This window comes from Diadema setosum, chromosome 8 (genome assembly GCF_964275005.1).
Source record: "Diadema setosum chromosome 8, eeDiaSeto1, whole genome shotgun sequence".
NCBI lineage: Eukaryota > Metazoa > Echinodermata > Echinoidea > Diadematoida > Diadematidae > Diadema > Diadema setosum.
Genome location: NC_092692.1, coordinates 13,466,909 through 13,494,592, shown reverse-complemented (window position 1 = coordinate 13,494,592; position 27,684 = coordinate 13,466,909). Strand labels below are relative to the sequence as shown.

General features: G+C 38.3%; 1 protein-coding gene across 1 annotated transcript; it reads right to left on the bottom strand.

Moving 5' to 3' along the window:
- On the bottom strand, positions 1-27,684 carry LOC140231842 (uncharacterized). Its single transcript, XM_072311994.1, has 19 exons — positions 27,382-27,684; positions 25,268-25,385; positions 24,919-24,964; positions 23,679-23,772; positions 22,755-22,895; positions 21,558-21,679; positions 20,875-20,977; positions 20,093-20,275; positions 19,260-19,374; positions 18,795-18,907; positions 17,263-17,446; positions 16,599-16,697; positions 16,242-16,309; positions 14,609-14,795; positions 13,590-13,627; positions 12,552-12,632; positions 10,718-11,995; positions 62-466; positions 1-15 (listed from the first exon to the last, which is right to left on the bottom strand). Exons 1-19 carry the CDS (start codon positions 27,469-27,471, stop codon positions 1-3), a joined length of 3,480 nt encoding a protein of 1,159 aa, XP_072168095.1. The 5' UTR covers positions 27,472-27,684.

Genomic DNA, 27,684 nt, shown 5'->3' with positions numbered 1-27,684 from the left:
TCATGTCCTCATCACCTGGAGCAGGTATCCCAGCAAGATCTCCATCATTGCCATGTTTCACGCCCTCCTCCTCCTCCTCCTCCTCCTCTCCTCCGGCAAAGTCCAACACTCCCAGCTCATCTTCCGCCTTCTTTGCTCCACCCTCTTCCTTGATGCCCCCTACCTCCAGCTGGTCATTGACCTCCCTGCCCTTCCCGTCTCCTTGCTCTTCCAAATCGTTCCCATCTCCCGCCCCTGCCCCTTCCCCCTCCCCCTCCCCTTCCACTCCCTCCTCCCCGTCCAAGTTCCCTCCATCGTCCCCTTGCCCTTTCTTCTTCTCCTCCCTCCGGCGATCCCCTGGGCTCTCTTGCTGGTCCTCGTTTTGGGCCTGGTTTAGGACTCTCTGCTGGACACCGGCTAGGGCATGGTCGAGATCGGGTTTGAGGAGGGCATCTTTATCCCCTGCGTTTAGGAGCCTATCCACCGGCTGCAATCAAAGTAGTATGCTTGTCAACATGGGTATGGGATGTTCAGGTATATTAACCGTAGAATGCAGGGACTTGTCTCTTCAAAAATTTTATCCTTCATATTTTTGTCAAGGTTTATGAAAATAGTCAAAAAAGTTTTGTGCCTTACTTTTGTGTATATCTGAAGATACACAAGTAATGAGAAGACTTTGTAGGGAACCTGAGTATTACAGTCAAAATCACTGCAGTCAACGGAAGTAGAAATGTTAAAGTTCAAGTTCCTATTTTTCTCACATTCAGGAACAGACTAACCACCTGGTTTGTTTATTATTCATCAGCTTTTGAAAATTGTCTAGTATCTGGCACCGTATTAGGAAGAACGTAACACCCTCAGATCAAAAATCAACTGAGTTTAAGATGAATGATGGAAATGGGTGGATGATTTGTGTATACTAAACACAACAGGTGATGGACGTTCATGTATATTGACAAATGATCATAATATGACTCTTCTTTGTGAAGAGTCTGTGAGACACCCACTTCAGACACCTGATATTTGAAACAGTGCTAGAATTTAACCTGCACACACAAAAAAAGATCCAAACTCAAACCTTTGGATAAACACCAACAGTATGGGTTAATCTGTCCTCAAAATCAAAATAAAGTAATACCATGCAGAAAATTCCAATCATGCAGACAGGTATCATACTTCCGTTCCAAAGTAATATACTACCCATCAGCAATATTTCTGTCTTGTAGCCCTTTAAAGCTTTTAAATCTCAATAATGGAGTCCATTTTTTTATCCAACAGCAGAGAAACAGAGAGGATTGAAGAACCAAAAGAATTATTATTTTGCGACAAACTTCACTTCAAAGTGTTATAGAATAATGCCCACAAGTGTTGATGAATGTTTCCATGTACATAGAAAATATCCATGTATTTTAAAACAAATGTCTACATACAGCTGTACTAACAACAGAGAGGAGAATTGGAAAATCGACATTACATACACATGTCTAACTTATACAACATTAGTGGCAAAGAAAGACCCTTGGTAGTAGAATAAGTCCCTCATCCCAACTGATCGATGAAAATTTAACGTATAAGAATAAGGGAAGTTATCTTTATTCTATAGAAGTGTAATTACAACTATGATCAGTCTATATTCCAAGAGAAAAGACAATAAAACTCAAACACTGACACAGCTACAACCCAAGCATAAATATGGGAAATGAAAATAAAGACCCAAACATACAGAATCTGCATCGTAAATTGCATATCCTCGAAACCAAAGAAAAATTTTTGAAATTGGACAAACCTGCTAGACATTCAACAGCTGCAATGGAAACACACACAGAAAAGCTTTTGCTTGTGAACATAAGCATAGCTGTAGATGCTGCACATAAACACACACATCTGCTTCGCAGGAACACATGCAGATTGTAAAAGTTTTTGCACTCACTAATTAACCTGCTTTCTTCTATTTAAATGTAAACCTGTCCCTCAACTATTTCCTGTGGGAAGGAAACATGCGCATCAATGTTGAAAGTGCATGTCTGCATAATATTTAAGTTCACTTGGCTTTTATGAACAGAATAAACTCAGAAGAACTGAATGGAACAGATTTCATCCAATTTGGACCAATAATTTCAGAGTCACAGAATTTTCAGAGTTTATATCTTTTCTTTCACAAATACGTAAATTTTCATTGCAAGAACAAGACTAAATTGGCAAATCACCTCACTAGTCTCTCATTGCACTTTATACAAATCTTTTTTTTTTTCAAATATGAAATTATGTTATTATCACTGCAAATAAAAACCACATGTATTCTTGAATGTAGTCTCACTGGATATCACCTCTAAATTGTACACCCAAATTTATAATTTTCATTTCTTGTGCTTCTTTTGTGAGAATAATTAACCTGTCATGGTCCTCTGTGTGTTGACTCACCAGTAGTTGGGCCAAATCACTGAGAAATAAAACAATTATTTGTATCTACTCATGCATTTTATCTAGGTACATTGACAAGCATTATATTTAAAAAAAAAATCAATAAATAAACAAACAGAAAAAAAGCAAAATGCTCAGGCATAAAGTAGTCATTATCACTTACAATGCTTTTCGTTAGTATTTGATAAGTAGCTTTCAATCACAATAAACAGATGTTAGTTTGAAGAAGCACTGCAAAACAAGCAAAAAAAAAAAAATAAAATAAATAAATAAATAGTAGAAATTCTTGAAGCCCATAATCACTATACACTCATTGATGGCTCGGTCCTTGACAACAATATCTGCGCAACCTCTTCACCTCGTTGAGTTTCAATGCATCATTCGTTTTATTTTTAGTTTAATACAAAGCCAGTTTTGCAATTCTGAATGAGTCAAATTGAATGACGCATATGCAAATTTCTCGGATTCCTTGTTCTTCTATGTTCAAGTATCAGTGATCTGGTGTTTACACACTGCAAGGCCAGAAATTGCAAGCCAGAATTTGTGATACAATGTAAATGAAAGGCTTTGTTAAACATATTACAAATACACCATCCTGAGTATATGCAATGAAGCAAGCGTGAAGATTGTTAATCAAAAATAGTAGAATACAGCGAAGAGGGGGAAAAAAGAAGAAGGTATGAAAAATGACATGGACACAGAGCATAGATGAAAATAGTGAAGCAAGCATGACATCATGATGGTCCATGAAGTCTGAACTTGAAAAATAAAAAACACACACACCCACACCCACACACACAGACACAGACACAGACACAGACACACACACACACACACACACACACGCACACACACACACACACCCACACCCATACACACACACACACACACACACACACACACACACACACACACACACACACAACACCATTAAGAAATCAGCAAAAGGCAGATCTATACACCAAGAGCTAGATTTTGGCTGCAAGGGACATTGTACTTCAAGCACATACATTGTATATTGTCATGCAAAACATCAAGGTACACATCAATATGTGGTCCATCCTCCTATTTGATAATGTGATTGAAATATCTTGCACCTAAACTTGAGGGAAAAAAAAAGGAAGAAAAACATGTGCAATGTTGTGGAAGAGCAGTCCATGATGACAGCATTATTTGATGAGGTGTCAATTTGAAATTTTTAAGAGGAATTTTAGGTCATACCATGCTTATCAATAGAACATTCCTGAAATATATTTATACAATTCACAGATGTTTTTTTTTTCCTTACAGCCTAGTAACAAAGCATTTCATTAACCTGCTCCCTCCCATTAAAGGAGACCTCCGAATGATTTTCAGATTTTTGCATTTGAACAACTATACATTAGTTATACTGAGGACAGAGTTTAAGAATTTGTGATAATTAGGATGAAGAATAAGAAAATTTTCAAAATTTAGAACAAATTGCAATGAACAAGGATGATGACATGGCAGAGTCACCATATGCATGAGTTGGGGCTCAAGGAAGCAGAAGAAAAGAAGAAGGCATGCATAGATTATACACAGGTGAACTCGCAAGCAAGCGGTATTACTGATGGAATTACACTGCTACATTTCTGAAATATGTGAACCTCTATGTCATCATCCTTGTTCAGTGTAATTTGTTTAAGATTTTTCAAAGTATTGTTTCTCTGCTCAAGAACCATAATAAATTCCACAAATCTATACATGGAATTATCGATTTATGTACTACATTATGTGAAATAATGAAAATCGTCTGGAATGTCCCTTTAAATTTCATAGGCAGGAATTCACTTAGTTGTTGCTAGGTAGGGCAAGCCTCTGGCAAGCTTTGTGGTTGTTAAGGTAATTTTTAGTGAAGAAAGCATGCACAGAATTTGATCACATTATAGAAGTGGTCTACTGACAAACAGTAGTGCAAGATCTTTTGAAACAAATATCAACTATCATGATTTCTGTTACATATCTGCAAATAACCACATTACCAATGTATTCAAATATATTCTATATCTTTCCTCAAAGTCTTAGTACAGTACCAAGCTTATTCCATTCCCTTGTACATGTACTCAGTGTATTAAAAAAAATACTTTGTATGAATCAGTTGTTGCTATGTCAGGCAATCCCCAAGGCAAGATCTCTTGTTATAGAAAGTTTGTATTAAAAAGGTATGCATAAAATTTCAATATGTTGGTAAACTGATCTGTTGATAGTTTGTCTTTGTGTGTACAATGTCGGTCTGAGTAGCGTACATGTAACAAAAACGTTGCACACCCACAATGCATGTGTCCACAAGATTTCTGTTAATGGCACTGCAATTAATAGCAACTGGCTGCTGCACAACATTCCAATTCATTAATATATTTCTATTCTAAGGATGAAGTTGCAAGTTTATCCAGCCACCACGCATACTCAGTGGTTTATGGAAATGATCCAGTTTGCATGCATGATTTCTTACTGCAAGTTGGCCAAGGAATGAGGCTACAATGTACCTCTCTGGTTACCATAAACTTCTATTATTAAGGCACATGGTAAATTTGAATACTTGTATACCATGTATCAAGCAGTCTATTGTACAGTCTCCCACACTGAAATAATTTTAATGTGTACTGTTGTTGGTACGAGGGGCTATGCCTATTCATGTAATGCCAATAACCAGCAAATTTAGGTTGTCAAGATGTCATCATATTTAGGGACAATCCTCCCAAAAAGGCCAGTTTACTAAAGCACAGTCGACTCCATTTAAATAGAAAATTGATATTACTAATTTTCACTTTAACAAAGTAATTCTCCTTGGCACCTTCCAAATTTCTTCTCATCCCACTGTGTTGAAAACCCTGATTTGATTCACCCAAATTTCAATGTAACTAGGTGATGTCATTGGTCCCAAGAAATTTGCTACTAGCCTAATGATTCCACATTTATACATTGTTTGTCACACCCTCTGATGGTCAGCTAATGAGTTGGTCAATTTGCAGATTTGCTCATTTATTAAAATAAACAGATGTTATTTCCAGAGTGGCTAATGGTTAGTGATGAGATAATCGGGTCTTATCACTTTAAATAATTCAATACTTCAAAATCAAAATTGCAGAGATTAGTTTCTGCTATGCCAGGCAAAGCTTCACAAAGGTGTTTTTTTTTTTTCTGAATATTAGTAAACTTGTCCATTGCTTGGAAAAAAAAAGAATTAAAAATACCTCTCACAATCTAAAATCTGCACATTGTTTGTAGTTGTTTTTTTCTTTGGTAAAGTTTACTTTCATTAAAAAAAAAAAAAATGACAGTATAGCCAGGTAAATCATATGCATGCAGTCTACATATCCTAATTCAAAGACGACAAATTATTTGAAATCCACAGATATACAGTTATCAATTGCTTTCTTTCAGTAGAAAATTTTTATTCACAACTATGTACAGTAAATGACAAGCTTAAATTGAAATTGCAGTCCACGGAATCATTGTGAATAAATTACACACTCCTTTTCAACACACATCTTGAGGAGATCTTCTCATACAATCAGATAGAGCCCCTCCCCCCCCCCCCCCCCTCGTTATATCAGTGGAATGAGGGACGCCCTCGCAAGTTAGGACTTCAACATTCTTGAGTATGACTCATCTGGGCTAAGGTTGAGTAGCAACATGGTCATGATTAGATACCACAAGAGAGCCATTTTCTACAAAAATGAATTATACAATAATAACTGCACTTTAGCAAAGATGGTGGGCAATATGCCACTTATATTGCATGGCGGATATATTCCAATCTTTCATGTATCATACTGTATACGCCATATATTTCGCGAGTCTAAATTTTCGCGAATAGGGACTTTCTGACAATTTCGCGAGTGGTTAAATTCACGATCGTGGAGTCCTGTACTGAATGGAGAAGTGTACATGCGTATGTCACATTCACATCGGGATCAGAGTCAATATTTTCGCGTGTCTTTAATTTCGCGAATGGCACCCGACTCGCGAAATTCACGAAAATAAAAACCTCATGAAATATTCGGCGTATACAGTAATTATTGTTGTGCTTTGACAACATACATGTACAGTCAACCTTGCCTAAGTCAAATCTATTTGGACTGGAGTAATAGCTTCAACTTACAGAAAATTTGACTTATGAGGGATTAAAATCAATAATAGAATACAGCTATTATTCAACTAATGCAAGGTCAACTTAAGCAAGGTTAACTGTACTGCACGTAGCTGATCCTCATTCATGAAAGTGAAATCAACAGCATTATGATCCACACATAATTATGCATGGCATAAAACAAGCAGTGGTGTCATAGTGCATCACAGTCTACTGTAAAACATGATATATTCGCGGCATGAATTTTTCGCGAATTGGAGCCGATGGCCTATTTCGTGGCATGAAATTTTCGCGAATTGCCACTGGCATTCAATGCATATAGTGTAGAAACAAACTTTCGCGTGCATTTTAATTTCGCGAATCTCCTCGCTCGCGAAATTAAAATGCATGTGAACATTCCTCGTTTTACAGTATTTTCACTGAATTTGAACACACTGCCCCTTCTAACGCACAACACACCTCAGAAATCATATTCAAGGCCTTCCAAGGAAGAAGTATGAGACTACTAAAACTGTACAATCAGACTGAGAGTGGAAAAATACTCAGTACTTTATGCATGTTTGCATTTAAACTACACAGAGCTGGAGCTTGGAATGACCCTTTTCTTCTTTTTCTTTTTCTTTTTTTGAAAAGTGGAAATCAGAAAAAATGGGTCAAGAAAGAGGTGACCAGAAGTGAATTAAAATTATAATAATGATATGTATATTTTCAAATATCCTGATATTCTTCAGAGAAAATTCAGAAAAAAATTCTTGTTCACTTTATCTGACTTCCACAGAATTAGAGAGTTTATGATCTATATGTTCTTTGGCTTTGCAATCTTAACCTGTAGAGTAGGCACAACACCTACATACTCCTAAAGGGAGAGAGAGAGAAGGGGTAGAGGAGAGAGAGCTACAGACAAAGAAAGGTAAGTGACTGTTGATTTCATGAGAAATAATAAAACCAAACCAAGAAACACAAACATAGGAAGTACTGATCACAAACCCAGCATTAATCAAATTATTCTGGTTTTATCGTAGTATCTTTTCCTCCTCTTTTGATGGTGAAATAACATTAATATCAAGAGAAATTGGAAGAAGTTATACTAATAAATGCCATCTGTTTCCAGAAACAAACACATAGTTCAGAACCTACGTTTCTCGAAAACCCAGAAAAAATACAAAAAGGTTAATGACTTGATCATATCATAAAAAGGCAATAGGGTGGTGATTTAATCATTTCCTAATAAAAAAGAACCCCCCCCCCCCCCCCGAAATACTCGAGTAGTCATGCATGATGGCAAGAAATACTATATAATATAAACCCTGTTTCAAAAATGTCACATTTTCGGCAGTTAACATCTGCAAGCAGCTGTGAAACATTGTATTTATGATATTTCTGATTTGGGTAATTCCATGAAGCTGGGGCAGTGTCCATGTAGCATCGTGATATTTAGAAAATACATTTCAGCATAACTCAATATTAATTATGCTATACATTTATTGTTTGTAGGCTTTACATTTGCATTGAGGCCACACATTTTCCAGGAAATTTTGTGCCATTCAGACTCAATTTTGATGAAGTTATTAAACAATATGTAACAGTGTCCTGTAGCATCGTGACGTGTCCATGTAGCATCGTGATAGTTTAAAATTTGGTCCTAAGAGACAAATTATGGCAATTAGCTTGACCAAAATTTGATGCAATATGCATATTTACAAGATATGAATGAGATAGCTAAATATTTCAAATTTCCTGTACACAGTTTGAATTTTAAGAGAAAATTACAAAATGTATCACGATGCTATGCGGTGTCCTTTTTTGTGACATTTGGTGGACACCGCGTAGCATAGTGACACATTGTGTAATTTTCTTGTAAAAGTAAAACTGTGGAAAGGAGAGTTAAGATATTTAGCTACATTATCTGACTAATCTAGTAATTATGCATATTATATCAAATTTTGGTCAAGCTAATTGCATTAATTTGTCTTTTAGGACCAGATTTTAACTATCACGATGCCACATGGACACGTCACGATGCTACAGGACACCGTTACATATCGTTTTAATAACTTCATCAAAATTGAGTCTGAATGGCGCAAAATTTCCAGGAAAATGTATGGTCTCAATACAAATGTAAAGCCTATAAACAATATATGTATAGCATAATCAGTATAGTTGAGAGTTATGCTAAAATGTCACACTTTGTGCCCCAACTTCACGGAATTACCCACTTACAAAAATAAAAAACAAAACAAAAATGAATTGTTGGCCATTCTTCGTTTCAAGGACATATATCCTATTCTGTTGTGGGAATGACTCAATGTGGAACGTGCAGTGAACACAGTAGTCTGCAGATTTATGAAGAAATGGAAGATGCTTAATCCTACGAATAATGGGAACTAAGGCAAATTCATTACTCACACTTGGATTCACAATGCAACCCACTGTCTGAAATATTTACTCTATCAGAATAGTCCACCACTTGTGATTTTAACACGTTGCATAGAAAAAACAAAACAAACAAAGTACCATGATATTGTGCATGTGTGTTATGTCTGTGAAGCACTCTTCAATTTTGTAATTTTGAATCCACTGTGGCCGGGTTCTCGAGCTCGAGCTCTAGCCCTGTTTCACTAACATGGGAACTGCACCGAGCCAAACAATGAACCAAAATTTGAAACAGATTCAGATCAGATCAAGTTGGGGGAAGGACAGACACACATTCAAATATGCAACTTCAGGTATTCTAGAACCTGGCAAGGGTGGGTGCAAGGTATTGCTCCTAATATGGCTTGGTGAAAGGGTTCCTGACTTCTGAGGACTGATTCATCTCAAAATTATCCGTAAGATAATATGAATTGAACTTAGCATTGATTTCTAAGCTTAGTGACACAGCCCACAGATGCTCTTTGGTGCTGTCAAAGCATCATTTTTTTAGCATGCCACCGATTTTTGGCATGATACATTGCAGAATGTTGTGGGGTTTTGTAGGATGTCGCTGCAAAACGTGCCAAATGTCATGAACCACCCTGTCCTAAATAATCTCTTCCTGAAAAGATGCTGTATAGGCCATATATTTAGTGAGTCTAATTTTTCGCGAATCGAGACTTCCCGACACTTTTGCGAGTGGTTAAATTCGCAGTTGTGGAGTACAGTACTGAACACAGAAATGTATGTGTGCATGCCAAACACTTACATCAGAATCAGAGTTGATATTGTGGTGTGTTTTTAAAGGGACTGTACAGTACTGGTTGAGGTGGGGATTCATGTTTTGAACGTTCCTAAGTGAGATAATGAAAAGCCTCTTATGAAATATGAAAGAGCATGTAATTTTAAGAAGGATTCAACGTTTATTTGATGAAAATTGGTTTTCAAATGGCTGAGATATCCAAAAAAAAGCTAATAATAAAAGGCGACATGCCACAACTTTATTAGGATCTCTTTGTTTCACCTTGTTTTTGGATATCTCAGTCATTTCAAAACCGATTTTTAACGAATAAACTTTTGATACCCCTTAGAACTGCATGCTCTTTGACATCTCATAGAGTGGTTCCTGAATATCTCGCAAAACGTTAAAAGCTAAATCCTCACCTCGACCAGACCTGTACACACCCTTTAAAGTTGCAAATAGCATCCGATTCGCGAAATTCAGGAAAATAAAAACCTTGTCAAATATTCAGCGTATACAGTATTCACCATGGATATTCTATGAGCTGAAAGAAAAAAAAGGAGGTTGTTCTCACACATACCTCTCCACATCATTTTTTCTGTGAAGAAAATGGAAAAAAACAAACAAACAACTAAACAGTAATACTACAACTGGCTAAACAGAAAGGCAAGTCAATTTGACGTAAGGAGAGGCAAGTCAGAAAGGTGTAACGGCGGAAATGTGGGATCCAAACATTCTCTGTCCAACAAATGACAGAGTTTTTGCAAGTAGAGAAACATGTTGTGGAGCTGTACAGAGATGAGTTGAGAAAAAAACATAGAGCAACACTGATCATGAAATGCAAGAGGGAGTTCGCAATTTAGATGGAATGGTGATGTTAGATGCGACAAATCACGATGCTGCGAAAGGGTTGCAAATCTTGTCGCACATGTCTGCAAGGATTTCAGCTCGCCGCAACACTGCGGGGAATCCTTGGTGTGTGTTCAGTGATTATGGGCTCCAGAGTTTCCACAAGCAAAGAGAGTAGAAAGCAACAGTCATCAACTAACCTGTGGCTGCTGTGGCTGGTTCTGTTGCAGCGCGGCACCATCCGCCGCGAGGGGCTGGATTGCATTGGCCAGTCCATCATTGCCCAGGCCACCTCCGTCATTGGCCAATCCCGCTGCCATGCCACCAACTTGTCCGGCATCTTGAACGACTTGCAGGAGGGGTTGGTTTTGTAGCTTGTCGCCCGCCTGCAACTGCTGTCCAGCGGGCTGCTGCACGAGCGGCAGTTGCTGCTGTTGGATGGGCACTTGTTGCTGCAAGACTGGTTGTTGTTGCAGAATGGGCTGTTGTTGCATGAGGGGTTGTTGCTGAAGGACTGGCTGTTGCTGCAAGGCAAGAGGAACCTGTTGAGCTACATTTCCCTGTAATTGCGGCTGCTGCAAAATGTTTGGTCCACCCTGGCCCAGAGGGGCACCTGCCCCCTCCCTGATTTGCATGCCATCAAACACTGCATTCTGACCCACGCCCACCTGCGGTTGTTGCTGCTGTGGCAGCTGGGGCAAACCACCCATCACACCCCCCGGTTGCTGGTTGATTCCATTGGGGCCAACATGCTGCAGCCCAATACCATCTCTCTTTTGGGCCCCAACCTGGCCCACTTGTAATCCTAAGTTTGCTCCCATGCCAACTGGTCTCTGCGGATTCATGCTAATCATCTGTGGGGCCTGCATACCGACCTTAATCAACGGCTGGCCGCCTCCGATGCCCAACTGTCCTGCTGCATCAACCTGACCTGCCACTTGCTGGGGCACCTGTCCAACACCGAGTTGGCCCGGAACAGGACCACCAAGCTGTTGCCCAGCAGCTTGTCCCAGGGCGACTTGCCCGGCCATCATCTGGCCGCCATCTTGCCCCAACTGGCCGGCGACTGGCAGGTTGGCGGGAACGCCCTGCTGTTGTCCAAGTGCCTGTCCCAGGGCTGGCTGTTGACCGAGTGCTTGCCCCAAGGCCGGCTGCTGACCGATGACAGGTTGGACACCGATGGCTTGTCCCGCAGGCTGCTGTGGCAGTTGCTGCATGCCCAGATCCAGCTGCCCTAGAGGTTGCTGCTGTCCCAACTGTCCCTGGGCGGGCACCTGGGGCTGTCCCTGCCCAGCTACGGGCTGGGCCACGGCTGCCTGCACCTGGGCCCCTGCCATCTGAAGGGCCTTGACGGCATCCTCCTCCTTCTGTTTTTCCTCCACCTCCTTCTTCACCTTCTCTTCCTCGTGCTCCTTCTTCAGGATGTCCAGCTGCTCCGCTTGCTGGATGATCAGCTTCTCTTGGATCACTTGGCGAGCCTATGGCAACAAAACCATATATGATAAAATTAGGCAGAAATACAGGAATGCCAACCTTTTCAGCAGCACCTTCTAACTGCAGAATTTTTTTTTTTTTTTTCCAGCAGTATTTCTAACTCTCCCACAACAGACATATGTAGTAACACAATTTAGGAAAAAAAGTATTTTCCATGAAACCTGCAATATTTTTGGCGAAAAAAAAAATATGAGTACAACAAACTGCAAAGAAAAAAGTAGCAACATGCATCTCTGCAAATGGGGACCAACTTTGTCCTTCTTCAGGGCCGTAAATAACTGCCAAATGAAGGCAGCAAATGACTCCACCTATTTGTATTTGGCATCATCGATATTAGGCCTTAGACCAAAGCACACCCTAAATATCAGCAGCTTGATACTTGCTTGGGTTTGGGGGTTTTGTTTTTGTTTTTGTTTACCTGAACCTCCTCCAGTTTCTTGATATTTCCTTGGGTTGGTTTTTTTTTTCACTTTTTGTTACCTGTAACTCGTCCAGTTTTTTTATACTTGCTAGGGTTTTGGGGGTTTTGTTTTTGTTTACCTGTAACTCCTCCAATTTCTTCTCCTGCTCTTCCTGCTTCTGTTCTTGAACTTTGAACTTCTCCTCTGCCTCTTCATCATTCTGACAAGAAATGGGGACAAGAAGACTTGTAACCAGTCGTCTCTCAACAGCTGAAGTCTTGACAACAGACTTCAGCAAAATGGTATTTGTCACTTTGAAAATGCATAGTCAACCTTGCCTAAGTTGAATGTATTTGGACTGAGGAAATAGCTTTGACATAGACAGAACTCGACTTATTGAGAGGTAAAAATCAATAGAATATAAAGACAAGAGGACATGAAAAGACCTTCAACTTAAGCAAATATTCAACTTAACATGCGAGGTCGACATAGGCAAGGTTGACGGAACTTTCAAAATCTTCAAGCCACCTCTCAGCAGACAACTCAATTACTTGCCATGTGAAACTGGACAGGGGAAACAATATTTTCATCATTGTCACACTTTAATACATATTTCATTGAGACAAAGAATAGCTCAAAAATGTTTTGAAAGAGCAGTTGATATTAAAGACATTTCCCAGTTTGGCAAGTAAATCTAAACCTGGTCAGTGAGAAGTCTTAATACCCCAAGCATTTTCTGTGCTTCACATGAACACAATATGATGAGAATATAAGAAAAAGTGGAGAGTGAAAAGAATAGGTCACTACTGTCAACATCACATATGATAAATTTGAATCATAAAATCTTGGACAAATAGCTAAATTGCAAAAACAATGGATGGAATATCAAATATCTCATACCAGGTTAGGTCCTGTTCTCCCATTTTCCTCTTCTAAAATCAATGTCATATTTCATTGCCTTTCCTCAGAAGTTGGAATTCAGCTTGTATTCCACAAATGTAAATACTACTAAGTTGGATAATCCGATTATGGTATATGTGCAGTGCTTGAATGTACAAAAGAAAAAAAAATTGAGTAATTTACTGCTGAACTTTCTCTTTTCTCCTAACCTCTCTGAGTAAAGATAATATGGAATATAAACATTGGAAAAAATAAGAAGAAGAAATAAGGTGTGTACCTCTTTGGATTCTTTCTTTGCTGCTTCATCATTGGCCCCTGTGGATGAAGGAGGACATCTCTGTATCATACATGAAGACAGTATTTTTACATTTCCATTTAACAGAAATGAGTAGTATGTATTTGGGAAAAACAGTACTTTTGGCAAAAAAGAAAAAAAGAAAAAAAGTATGAAATACTGCAAAAAATAGCAGTTGGCACCCCTGCCTAGAGCGTACTTCAGATGTTATGTCGAGAAATGCACATAAGGTGGCTGCAAAGGCAAATGTGCTGACACTTCAACAACTCATAGCTCTAAAATATCCTTTGTGCTCTTTCTTACAAATTTCCCTTTGATTCTCCCTGTTTTCACTCAAAATAACTTTACGTCAGGGGCAATCACCTCTCTACTAGTTTGCCAGTTCTTGAGGATTAGACTAGATATAAAAATCTGACGATCAGACAATCGCCATGGTGCATATAACATCCTTTGAATCCTATAACAAACTGCTCCATTATATGAAACTTTATACATGGGAAGAAAACATAAAGAGTGGGAGCATCTTGTTGTTGTGTTTTTGTCTGCTTCTTAATTGGTAGAATACTGAGTTAAAGGCATAATTTACCATTTGCAGATGAAACAAAAAACCAGCATTGATGCTTTAAAATAGTTCTAAAATGTGAGTTAGGGATAGAATAACCACTGCAAAAATTTGAATCCATATAATCGATGTTAAGTATTGTTAAATACACAAAATGTGAACAATAGTTATAATAAAAATGTTTCCAGACTAAACCGTCTACAGTTATGGTTTATTGAAAAAAATACTGATATCTCCTTATATTTTAGGCTTTATTGCAAAAATTTTATATGACAGGATGTTTTGTGATACAACTGACCTACACATATGCATCAAATGTGATATCTTGAAAATTTTTAAAATCATTGCTCCCAAAGGTAAACAGGACCTTCAAAGCTCAAAGGAGGGCACATACGAAAGACTCCTAAATACATTTTTATCGCAGTCGACGCCAGCTTACCCTCTCCGACTTCTCTCTCTTCCCTTTCTTCTGTCTCCTTTTCTTCTTTCCTCTTCTTCTTTCCTTCGTCTGCTTCCCCTTGTTCCTTCCCCACATCCTCCTGCTCCTTCGGTCTCTCCCTTTCTTCCTCTTTCTCTGCTTCTTCCTCCTTGTTCTCCCTTTCTTCGGGTTCCTTTACTATCGCCTGCTGCGAGAAAGCAAAAAACACCATGAGCATTGGCAAGGAGATACTTCATTTGAAAGCTTTACCATGCTTACTTCTCACAAATGTGATACAACTTTGATGAAAAAAAGAGAAGCAGATAAAAGAAAGATTTTCACTATTTTCTTCAAGGTAACATGACACTGCACATTTGCAAACTCTAACATCGAACATTCAGCCACACAAAAAAAGTTAATATATAAACTGTAATCAAACAGGGCTTTTTTTCTTTGATCCCCCACACTCAGCGATGGAGCGCACGACAGTCATGAAAAAGTTGTGACAGACCAAGGTGCCATTTCCTTCACTTCGGAAAATAATCACGGAAAAACCACAGAGGATGGATTCTGCCCTCCCACCAGCATTTTCAGAGTTTTAAAGATAAAAACAAAACACCTTTTATGTACCTTGACAAATATGGTTATGTGGTGAAGGCTGTGACTGTAATTTTCCTTAATTTTCCTTACTTTTCATATAATCATTATATTATAATGATTTAAAAAAAGATAATGATTTTAAAAGCATGAGGTCATTTTGAATTGACACAGATGAAACATAGGCTGAAACTCGGGAAGTGTTTTATTCTCAGATAATTCATATAAGCTTGTGTGGCCACATCTGGAATTTTTTTCTTTTCGATGACTGGTCAAATATCGACTATAAGTACCCCATTTGAATTTCTCTCAAATATCTTGTTTCTAGGCACCCAAACGTATCTGTATGCATATCCATTCAGCACTAGTCCTAAACACATTGATAGTGCAGTCTCTGAAATATGTGATATACACCGTGATCATATCAACTTGCACTTGTATCATAAGCACAAGATCTGATAAAGGCATTCCTCGATGGTAACTTCATGGCATCTTATTCCCCAAGATTTCACTTCCTTAGCTATGGTACATTTGTGCACACTTCAAATATTAGCTAGGTAGGACAAGAGATACTCATATAACACAGAGCTCTCTACATATAGATAGAGACTGACTAAAACCCAATGCCCACTTTGTGACCTGAGCCTGTGAGCTGGTGGCGAGCTGGTGAGAGGTGTATGGGGCGCCAAGTGTCACATGGCCTATTTTGTTACAAAATCAGTCATTTTGTAATGAAATGTTATTTCGTAACGAAATGACAATATTGCATCTTTCGTTAACGAAATGGTCATTTCGTCAATGAAATAATAATAATAATAATAATAATAATAATAATTGACAGTGCTTATTTAGCGCATAACACAAAGTGATAATGTTCCTATGCGCTCAAAAAATGACTGATTTTGTAACAAAATAGGCCATGGGACACTTAGCGCCCCATACAGCTCGCACCAGCTCACCACCAGCTTGCAGGCTTGGGTAGCACAGTGGGCATTGGGCTTAACATTCATATTAGCCGGACACAAGATTTGTGAATGACTACAAAGGTGTATCTTACCTGATTGGGAACATCCACCGGAGCGTGAGGAATAGGAGGCTCTTGCCTTTTGTCTTCAGCAGCTTCAACTAGACATGGTTTTGATTGACAAGAAGAAAGAAGGAAGGAAAATAAGAAGTAAATACAGAGAACACACAGAAACAGTCAAGAAATGTTTACCCATCACTTCCATTCTTTTTGCAGCTGTCCCATACATCAGGAACAAAACACAGATAAGTCGCATAACTCCTGAAAATTTACAACAACTGCATCAAAACACTGTCATGAACTGATGCCACCCAAAATAAAGCATGCCACTTTCACAAAGACTAAGTGCATTTAATGAAAACGTAGGACTATCATATGACTCATACTCACTTTCTTGATGCTTTCGCTGCTCCCCTTCCACTTGCACTTCTGCCTTGTCCCCGGGACCAGCGTCACCTCCTCCACCTGGGTCCTTGATGACATTGTCATCTGTCAACCAACATTTGCAAAATCAGTCACGTCCTCAACTAAGCAAGCATGTACAAACACAGCAACCCTCAGGATGATTTTTTATTTGGAATGATTTTCTCTGTTTTGAATACGATGCCATCTCATACTTTCTGCCTTGATATGATTACATAATGGCTATTAGAATTGAAGGTCTTTATGTATCCTTATTTGTGTGGTATTACCATCAAGCCCAAATGAGCGGCGAAGCTCTTACACCTTATGTGAGCATCGCACATCTTAGCTTGTTACCTGCTGTTTGCATCAACCACAGTCCTTACATGTTGCATGTCATTAATTGTGTAGTGTTTAGCCTTGCATAGACTTTGAAAATCTATTCCATTGAATGCAGTAAATCATCATTCTATCATAGAACATTTGTTGGTTGTTCGCTTAAAAATGCTTCCTCAGGGAAGAGCATCCCAGAATATTCTACTTACAGATGTAAGTAATAATGTAACAACTAACCAACACTTTTATTTATTTATTATTCATAATTTTTTTTATTTAGATTTATAAAAGCTCAAGCTCAGACCAGTAAATTTACCCAATATCTTTTCTTGGCTGTCCGCTGCGCCTTCTTTCCCTATGACCGGCAGATCGCCGCCTTGCTGCAGCTTGTCAAGGTGATCCACAGGCTTGGGGGCGGGGATGGGGTTGTCCACGGGGCTGGGGTGAAGGTTGTCATAGGTGCTGAACAGGAGAAACGCCACGCCCAAGATCAAAAGGACCTAGAGAGAAAAGATGACAAATGCTCCAGGAATCATATCCACATTTCTTTGCAAAGACGTTACAGTTGAACCTCTCTTATCCGGCCTCCCTTTATCCGGATATCTCTATTATACGGACGCAATCTCGCCATGATTTTTTTTTTTTTTTTTTAATAATTACGGGAGGAAAGGGGGATTCCCAACTCCTTGAGAACTCCTACACAAACACACATGAATTACATATTACTTCCAACATTAACATACACCTCTATTTTGGGGTCTGTTACTGAGTGTAACAATGAAAAGGTTGCAGTATACACATTACTACATGTGGTACTACAATGGGCTACATCAGTACATGTGTACACGTATGTATATGTACATGTATAAAGCATTGAGTCTCCCGTATCCGGCCAAATCCCTTATCCGGATGAGCCCCGGTCCCGACTTGTCCGGATACGAGAGGTTCAACTGTACTTAAAACCAGATATTTGCTCTCTCAACTTCTTCAACTCCTTAATCAACACGGTTTTAACTCCTGTGTGCCAAATCATTCTGATTCTGCAATGCAGGTATGCTACAGGAAAACATTCTTTTTTCAAATCCAAGTAAATTTATACATTTTTGTTATGCTGGAAATGCAATGACCAAAGTTGTAGAGTAAATTCCAAGCTTTGCTATAATGTAAATCTTATGACAAATTTGTGATTATATTTCCTTTCAAATGATCAGCAGCTACATTATTGTACGGGCATGAGTTTTGCACACAAAACAATGACACAAACTTAGAATTTACTCCAAAATCCATTAGGGAAAACTGCTCGATATTCAATCACCACAAAATGCAAGCTGCATGTATGTAAGAGGAATGAAATCGTACTGTGGCATTTGGCAATTTATCAATAGTTTTGGGCGGGTTTGTGAGTTTGAGCAAAATATGCCATCTTGGCAGGCTGTTGACTGAGTCAGGTGTGCGAACGTTACACATAAAGACTTGATCTTTTTCTATTGAAAAATACAGTTTCAGCGTCATGTATTTGAGAGAGAAAAGAATGATGATAAAAGAGAAAATGAATGAACAAGGACAAGAAGACAGGAGAAAGGAGATAAGGGGGGAAAGAGAGAGTGATGGGGAAAACAAGAAATGTTTATGAATACAGAGTGAACTATAATGAAATGAAACAATCAATGCAGAGGCTAGAGAACTGGAATGGAACAAGAAAAACAATGAGCATGCATGTGTGGGGAGTGGGCTCAACATTTACCTGAGCTCCAAACCAGATTCGACCTCGAGGGAAAAAGCAACAAATATGGCAATAATATTCACAAGCAAAACAAAACAAATTAAAAATAAACAAAAAAGTCCTACCTTTGGCAAGTTCCTTGCGGGAACACCCACAGTGTGTTGATAGATAAGTGCCGGCATGATGAAGCAAGCTACTGAACCCATGGTGGAGCCTGTCAGACTCAGTACAACCTCAACTAAGGCATGACAAAAAAGAAAAATAATAATAAAAACAAAGGTATCATGAATTGCATGAGTGACGCAATGAATTATCTCCAAAAAGGTCTCTAACAGGGCCTCCATTCAACTTTTGTCCTTAGATTCAAGTTCTGTTTGTTTGTTTATTTGGTTTTGTTTTGTTTTTGTTTTTTGTCCCGAGTCTAAATTCATAATTTTTCAGCAGATTAAGAATTGTTTATCTGTCTTCACAGGTCTAAAAATATTGTTCTGATTATCTACAAGATGTACTTTTTTTTCTTAAGTTATTCAAATTGTTTCCAGCGTTGCATTTTCGTTAATACTCAGAGAGAGAAAGAGCACAATGATTACCGTTTGGAATGAGGATGGCGATGCAGAGTGTGAATCCCAGGATGCACAATGTGATGACTCGGAACATGACTGGCGGGATGTACATGACACCTCCTATAGGGTTGCTATCAGCTGTCTGCAGGATGGGGGAGCAAACGGTGATGGAAAAGTTTGACACATGGGCACTAATGTAACCAATATATCAACTTTTGTTGGCAGTGGCGAAGTTTACCCAATTTCCAGTACCAAATATGGAGGGGTGTCAAATTCAAAATCCTCCTCTCCATTCCAACAAATCATCATTCATGTAAGAAATGGACAGATATAATCGAAGTTTCAATATGCCATCATTTTTTGTTTCTCAATTCAACACAAAATCAACAGCATGATGGGAGTTTTGTCAAAACCACATACATGAAAATATGAATGTTATTATGAAATCACATTTTCAGCAACTGAAACATGTGAAACAATCTATTTACTTTCCCATTTCCTTTCCAATTTTGAATGGACTAAGACAATTCTGCCTGTCTGATTCTACTGTTTCTCATAATCAATGCGAACATGGTGATGGTGGTTGGGGGGGGGGGGGGGAGGAACTGCTCTTCTAGGTGCAGCCACCACCTGATGGGCAGGTGGAGCTTAGTTTGCAGGCACAAACCTTTGTTGGTCGTAAAGGGCTCTGCGCCAAGACTACTACATGCACCACTCTGGCACTGTCCCATAGGCCGTGTGTTGTGAGAGGCTGCAAGTGCCAGGATGGTGCATGTAGTAGTCTCGGCGCAGACTCCTTTACGACCAACAAGGGTTTGTGCCTGCAAACTAAGGTAGGTGGAGCAAGTGAAATGTCTTACATTGGGAAAGCAGAGGGAGTAGATGCTAGCCCTGCAGGGGAAGACGACGAGGGGGAAGCTGATGGCCACGGAGAGGGCAAAGAGGAGCTTGAGGACATCGGCGAGCAGGGAGGGGGCCTGGTTGAGGAGGACGTCCCCCTTGACGCCATCCTGGTAGTAGGTGATGTAGCCAAAGAGGCCAATCTGCATTGGGGTGAACAAGGATGAACAACGTTCATTGAATTTTTATTTCAGTTAAGTAATAATTGTTAATTCCGTATCAGTCTTTATACTGGTATGGCTTGTCTGGTTCCAGTGAATTATCTGCAGTGACTAAATTGAAGGCAAGCAAAGAGGTAAAGACACATAAAATCCCATAGAAAGAGAATAATGGAAACGATGCTGTTGCCATCGATACTGATGACAACACTGGTGAGGAAGATGAAGATGGTGATAAATCTATCAAATGAGGTGGGCAGAGAAGCATGTTGTTTGATAGTCAATCCCCAGTTTTGGGGGATATCAAATAACATTAAAAAACAACAATAACAACCAACAACAACAACAAAAAAGCTCTCATGTGCAAAATTAAGGTAGAGTTCACTGAATTTGACCCAGCACAGACACACACATATCAATGGCAGAATAGTGTCAACATCGCAATATATCTGAAACCACATGTCGTCGGTTGAGAATGATAAGGGTGTTAAGTTGTCACTAAACCCATAGTGTTCAAGACCACTCTCATTCTCAACAGACGATGTGTGATGACCAAATTGCAACAGGTGTACATAAACACTCACCGTGATGTAGACCCCGGCAACCAGGTTGACTCCCTTGGAAACAACATCCTCCATCTGTTTGGGGGTTCTCTCTTGGAGAGAATTATACACAGGGAAGAGGGTTCTGCAAGAAGGAGCACACAAAATACATGTATACTGCACTGAGTTTGATACACACACACACACACACACACACACACACTTTTTTGTTTTGTGATATTCTTATTAGAGTTTCATTCACTATCAAATCCATATTGACAATGAAATTAATATCACCAACAACAAAAAGCAGCTGTATTCTTCTTTCTTGCGCTGCTGAATCATTTTTCCAACATACAGTACATTTTTATTTTTTCCAAATCATACCATGTTTATATCAGAGAAATGACATGAAATTCTGCATAACTCTCAGAAAAAGCTATCTTGATTAACCTAATCAAGCCAATCCAAATGTGCCTTATTACATACACATACAAAAAGAAATTGTGCTGCTAAATCACTTTTTTTTAAACATAACTTCATTTTTTTTAAAACATAACACACACACACAAACACACCATCATTGTGCACTCCTCAATTCCACGCTGACGGAAGCGTGGTGTTGGCTACGCAAACGCGCATACATGTTGAATAGAGAGAGAGAAATAGGACTGCCTTGAAGTAAGACTAGAGCAAGAGCACCACAGGGAGACGTGCACACTTACGGCTGACAGCACATAGATAAGGCAAAGATGGACATTCCCTTCAACACTCCTATGGGCCTCCATAAGGTCACCTCATTCACCCAGTCAAGTGTCTTCAGTTTGGGTATACTGCCAATACATATCTGAAATGGTAGAAACAAACAAAGACTTCAGTACATTGGGCTTCCCTATTTCATTTTGTTTCATTTCATTTCATTTCACTTCATTCCATTTCATTTCATTTCATTTCATTTCATTTCATCTTATCTTATTTTAATCAGCTTTTCAAAAAACTTCAATAAGATGTTACGATGTGCATCAGCTGTGAAATGACAGGTATGCAGGGAAGAGTACCCATGACTGCCCAGCTTAAAAAACCATGTTCTCTGTAATGGACCAAAATATGTAATTTGGGTCAACCAGTTCCAATTTTTAAAGCTGATCTTAACTGGGAGACTAATATTTTCTCTAACCACTGTCAAAATTTGGCGGATTGAAACAAAACCAAAAAGGAGACATCAATCTTTAGATCTTCTTCTCCCTTTTCTATGAAACTGCATCTCCTAACACTCTCTCATTTCAATCACTTTTTGAAAGGGATACGATGGACCAATTTTATCAACATCATTTCAATGCCCACAGCTTATTCTTTTTAATAATAATGGAGAAAAGTAGAAATTCATTTTGGCCCACTTTTTGTGAGTTTTGGGCAGGGCAGTCACATTTTAAGCATTCATCAAAGCAGGAATGAAAACTATTTTGACATGAAACACTGGTGGTATTGTACTTTCCCCATCAGAGATTCAGATATTCTGAGGACCCATTACGCCACAATAAATGCTTCACCCCACCACGACCTTTGAACAGTTTGTCTCAACCATGATAGCAACAAGTTTTCACATGAGGGGAATCCACTCTTCATCATTAATTATCGACTAGACTCACATGCCAGCATTTCTGATCACGACATCCTATGTGCAGCAGCATTTGGCAATACTAAATTCTGCATCATCAGGGATATGATTGATATTTCAAAGCGATAACCACTGAAGAGTAATACATATTACATTTGCATTGGTCCTATATTGTGACTGCGTCTTACATGAACCCTCTCTGTACCAGAGACTTTGGACAGTGTGTACAACGCTAGAGGTTTTTCTGCACAAACTGGCACTCACACGGGTTTAAACATGATTCCGAGACAGAAGAATTACTCACACAAGCTGCAAAAAATAGGTAGAAAGTGATTGATACTGTGCTCAGACCACTGAGGCTCTCAATATTCTTCTTTTGTGTCAATGGTAGGATGATAAAGACAGCAGTTCCCAGTAGGATACCTCTTCTCAGGTTTTCTGTGTTCTGGAACAAGGAGTATTCAGAGGGATTGTCATGCATCAAGTCAAAAAAACAACAACAACATGCTAACATGCTACAATATGGTAAAATCATGACTGACTAAAAGCATGCCAAATTTTCTACCCATCCACCCATCTATAGACCTACCTACATACCAACATACATGCATCTACCAATCAATCAATGAATTTAATATCTACACTGTACCAAAATATATTTACACTGTCAACCAGTTAATCTACCAAAATATCGCAATCAACAGGATTCCTCGTGAGATGGGATAGATACACTGCACCTCTTTTCTTTCCACCACAATGTCCCTAAAACGAAGAAAGTTTACTGATTCTGTTAAATGTATTTTTTTATTGTTTTTACAATGCAGCAGTCAGTCGTCTATAAAAATATACCAAGAGAATCTTACATGAGTATAAAAAATACACTAAGAGAATCTTACACGAGTATCAAATGTACAAGAAATCAATCAGTGATACACAAGCGACACATTCAAACAAATGTCTAGCATTAGCGTTAATTACAGTTATGGTTTCTTCTCCATGTCAGCTAAGCAAAGATGCCAAATGCATACAAATTGTACACTGGCACCGTAGAGTCCTTTTAAATGTCAAAAAAAAAATTAAAAGGCTACATCCTGCATGTGACTCTGGCTCACAATTTCCTTTTTTTTTTTTCCTTTTTTTTTTAAATAAAGAAATGTAACCATAATATGGACATTAATCTTTAACTCTACTTTCAAAAACACAGAAAAAAATTATGCTTGATACTTACTTCCCAATCCATAAATTTTGACACCAGTGACGGCCCAAGGTCTCCGATGATGACAAAAAATGCTATGCATGTTGCGAACAGCAGTAAAATCACACTAAAGAGGAAGAAACACCATTATTTTGCTATTAGTTCTTCATAAGACAAAAATATTATTAGTTTGGGTTGTTGTTGTTGTTGTTTGTTTGTTTGTTGTTGTTGTTTGTTTTTTTTTTGGGGGGGGCACTAATTCATTCATATATATGACAACATTTTGGACACAGTAAATTTCCCCTGCTTTGAAATGGTTTAGTGTGAGTTCAACAAAATGTTCAAATTACAGCTAAAATTGCCTGTACTAGTAAAATCATTTGAAACATTCAAAAGTCAAATAAATCTATCAAAAGTTGTGGTCTGTATTTTGTACATTATCACTTTGTGCAGCAGTTGCCATCAATACATTTAGTCTGCCTTAGAATTCCATTATCAATCATGATTCATCTTGCATTTCATTTCATGGCTACTCAGGGATCTCTATCTTTGTTACTTCTCGATATGAATTTTTAATCTTATTCCTGCACCCACCAGCTAACACTTTATAGCTTACCAGGTACAGTAAAGATAAATTATCCCGATTATAGACTTCTGATGAAACATTCCCTTCTTGTGTGCATATAATATTTCACTCTTATATTCACATCACATCATTATTGCCGCGACTGATATCGTATACTACCTGCACTCCATCGATGAAAATGTCAAGTGATATAATGCATGCTCTGTTTTACAGAGTGCTACAGCACACATCCACTTCCTTGCCCAACCAGAAGCTCAACAACTAAGAACTCAACTGGGCATAAGATTTGCATAGAATAAAGATTTTCATCAATCACCCACATTTCCACTATTATGAGATTTCAAAATAATTCTTGATTGAAAAATGCCTCTTTTCCCGAGAAAACCACAACAAAAGTAAACAGGGGTGCTTTTATTAAATAGGAACAAATGGCATACTGCACATGTATGTATTCAGGACAGACAATATCCTGCAATGACAGTGTGAGCATGTTTGGTTTTTACAGTCATTTCTTATTGTGATACAATAGACACATCTCCATTACCTATCATATGCAAAGTCATCACATATCACACTTGCAAACAGGCCTATATAGTAAATTGCGAACATGGAGATTTTTAATCATACGACATGCATGTAAATCTGTACCTGACAAAAAAGAAAAGAAAGAAGACATCTTTCACTTACCTCCCTTCCACAGTAATTTTTCCTAAACCTCCCAATGTGTGGTTTGCTGTGAAAAGACAAGAAATACAACTTTGTATAAGATTTTGTTTGGTATATGTATCATATGATTTAAAATTCTACTGCAGGTACATGGTTGTAGCTATAGATAACATCTCGCTTGAAATACAAAGTGTCAATTCTTTCAATATCCTAAAAATAAAATAGATAAGTATGGTTGTGTGATCAATATTATAAATATGTGAGTTACAACAAATCACTACAATTAACCACCACCACTTCCAATATTTTTATTTTTAGTACTTCAACTCTGATTTGGAATAAAGACAAAGAAATAAGAAATATAGCTTACCCAGGAATTCATATGAATTCTTCCTAGTTGCTTTGGCAGACCTCAGGAGCAAATTTCCACTGAATTTGTTGATAGCTCCAGTCAAAAGCAGCAGCAATATGGCCAAAATGATACCACACTGTATATTGATAATAAAAGGCAATGTAAAAATGTCAGCTTTCAGTACAATCATTTTTTTTTTCCAATTATTATTACAGGGTGGTCCACAACTTGAAATTTGAGCATGCTGCAAGCTCAAAATCTGAGACTATTGCAGAAACTGATACATGTACGTGTGCGGAGCGCACATCACGAGCACTCAGTAAGCAATATTTCGCAGCTTATCTCTCTTTGTGCTGCTTACATTCAATGTTCTCTCTCATGTTTTGCACACAAACATCAAAGTACTAGGTGGTTTGATGTTTGTCATGTTTTGCACATGTTTTTCACATGTCTGAATACATTTTATTTTGGGCTTGTTGCAAATTCTTGAGGATGTTGCACAACCAACGCTGTGCACAACGTTGCTAGCTTTTGAGGATGTTGCACAGGAGTTTGGGCATGTTGCAGCGACATGCTGAAACCCCTCATAGACCACCCTGTATTATTATTATTATTATTATTACTATTATTATTATTATTATCATTATTAGTTTGCTGTAGGGTGACTTCAGACTTTCTTTGAAATAATTCACACGAAAACTATTCCCATAATTCTAAACATGCCATTATTTATCAATGCTGAATTTTCAAGATACGAGTTAATAGTTGCCTAATCCCAAAATATTGATGAAAGTGCAAACCAGTGGTAAAGTTTTGATTTTATGACATGTGTTTTAAGTACATTGTAACAATCATTTGTGATAGTGACCAGTATCACTGTTTGCAGAAGAAAACAAGAAAACTGGGGCCCCAGCTTTCTCATATTTTATCTGATTTCAATTTAATTTCTTCTGATCTGTTTATTTGCCCTTATTCTTATCATTCAAATCAGCTGGAGATCTGAAATACACTTTTCCTTGATTTTCTACTGACAAGTAAGGGCCAGTGGATTAGAAGGTTATATTCAAAATGTTTAAAATATGATTATTTTTTTGGCAACTGGTCATAACAAAAGGGGTGTCAACCCACAGCCTTGAAAAGTATGGATTTAAAGTTCTGATAAGAATTAAAGTTAGTCATTCTATTTGTCTTCTTTCAACAAGAAAATGATGATGATTAAAACACTGACAATGATAATGATAATAATGATAATCACAATAACAGCATTTTAACAACAATTATTATCACAATCATCAAGTCAAATATCACTTCAGATCTTATGCTAATTCTTACAATGCTTTAAAAGCTACAATTATGACAGATATTGTTCAATTCGGGCATGCTAGATGCTCTTGCTGGTTATACCTGTACATTAAATTCAGTCATATATCATGTGATGCATTTTGATTTAAGCATTCAGTTGAGAAGCATTGCAGATCAGTGGCTGTTATGGTGGTCACACCTAAATCTTATCTTTGGCATAGTTGATTAAGAATCCTCTGTGGAAAAGGGATGTGAAGAATCTACTAAAATATAACAGAGGAGTACAATGATGTAAAGAGGAACAGAACTTGTTCACTTATCACAGGGCTGTGGTTCCACCAAGTCATTTGGGCCTATTTCCCAATCATAACAGTATCAATTACTATTTACGACTTTAAATCTATAACATCTCAACAATATGGTCAAGTTCATCTTGAAGAGCAGACTGAAGAGAAACAGTTGATGTTGCATTGAGTTAAGAAAAGAAAAAGAGAAGCTAGCAAAATCTTGGACATTCTATATACTCTTGATGTGATAAGAATGTAAGTCTATCCTGGTTTTTTTTTATATATTTATTTTGAACAGTCAATTAATTCATAAGCAATTCATCTGTAAAACTAATGGGAAGACTGATACAACAATGCTATCTCATTTACTTTGAATAAAATGCACGTTTGTGAATTATATTTTTCCTGAAAATTTGTGGAAATCATTTCTACTACAATATTTGTTTTGTCTGACTAGAGAGAATGAAACCTTCACTTTTTATTAGCCCGATTTTACTAATACATCAAAGTATTCTAGAACGTGGAGTGTCCACTCAAACTCACCTCCTTGAAACACCATGGCATGGCAAGGACGCTGACGCCGATGATGCTGTTGCTGAGGTTGATGACGGCTGACCACGGCGTTTGCCCCATCTTGAGAAAGTGATCAGCGACACCAAAGGAAGGGGGCGCGTCGGTTTGATCAATGGTGGACGGTTGCTAGCCCACCCCTTCCCAAATGGCCTCAAGAGCTCAGACAGAGCTACGAGCTCCCTCACTTCTACCCTCCTACTCCTCCTCCTCCTCTTCTTCTCCTCCTGCCCAGTCCTTCTCTGGGTCAAACAATGATGTCTTCCACTGACAAAA

What these genes read in the sequence shown, in the direction of transcription:
- LOC140231842 (XM_072311994.1), bottom strand. Translation starts at nt 27,471, where the DNA reads ATGGGGCAAACGCCGTGGTCAGCCGTCATCAACCTCAGCAACAGCATC. An exon ending in AAAATTACTGTGGAAGGGAG is followed by an intron (nt 23,773 to 24,918) that starts GTAAGTGAAAGA and finishes CTTCCTCTTTAG; the next exon opens with TGTGATTTTACTGCTGTTCG. An exon ending in CGGTGGATGTTCCCAATCAG is followed by an intron (nt 14,796 to 16,241) that starts GTAAGATACACC and finishes GCTTTCTCGCAG; the next exon opens with CAGGCGATAGTAAAGGAACC.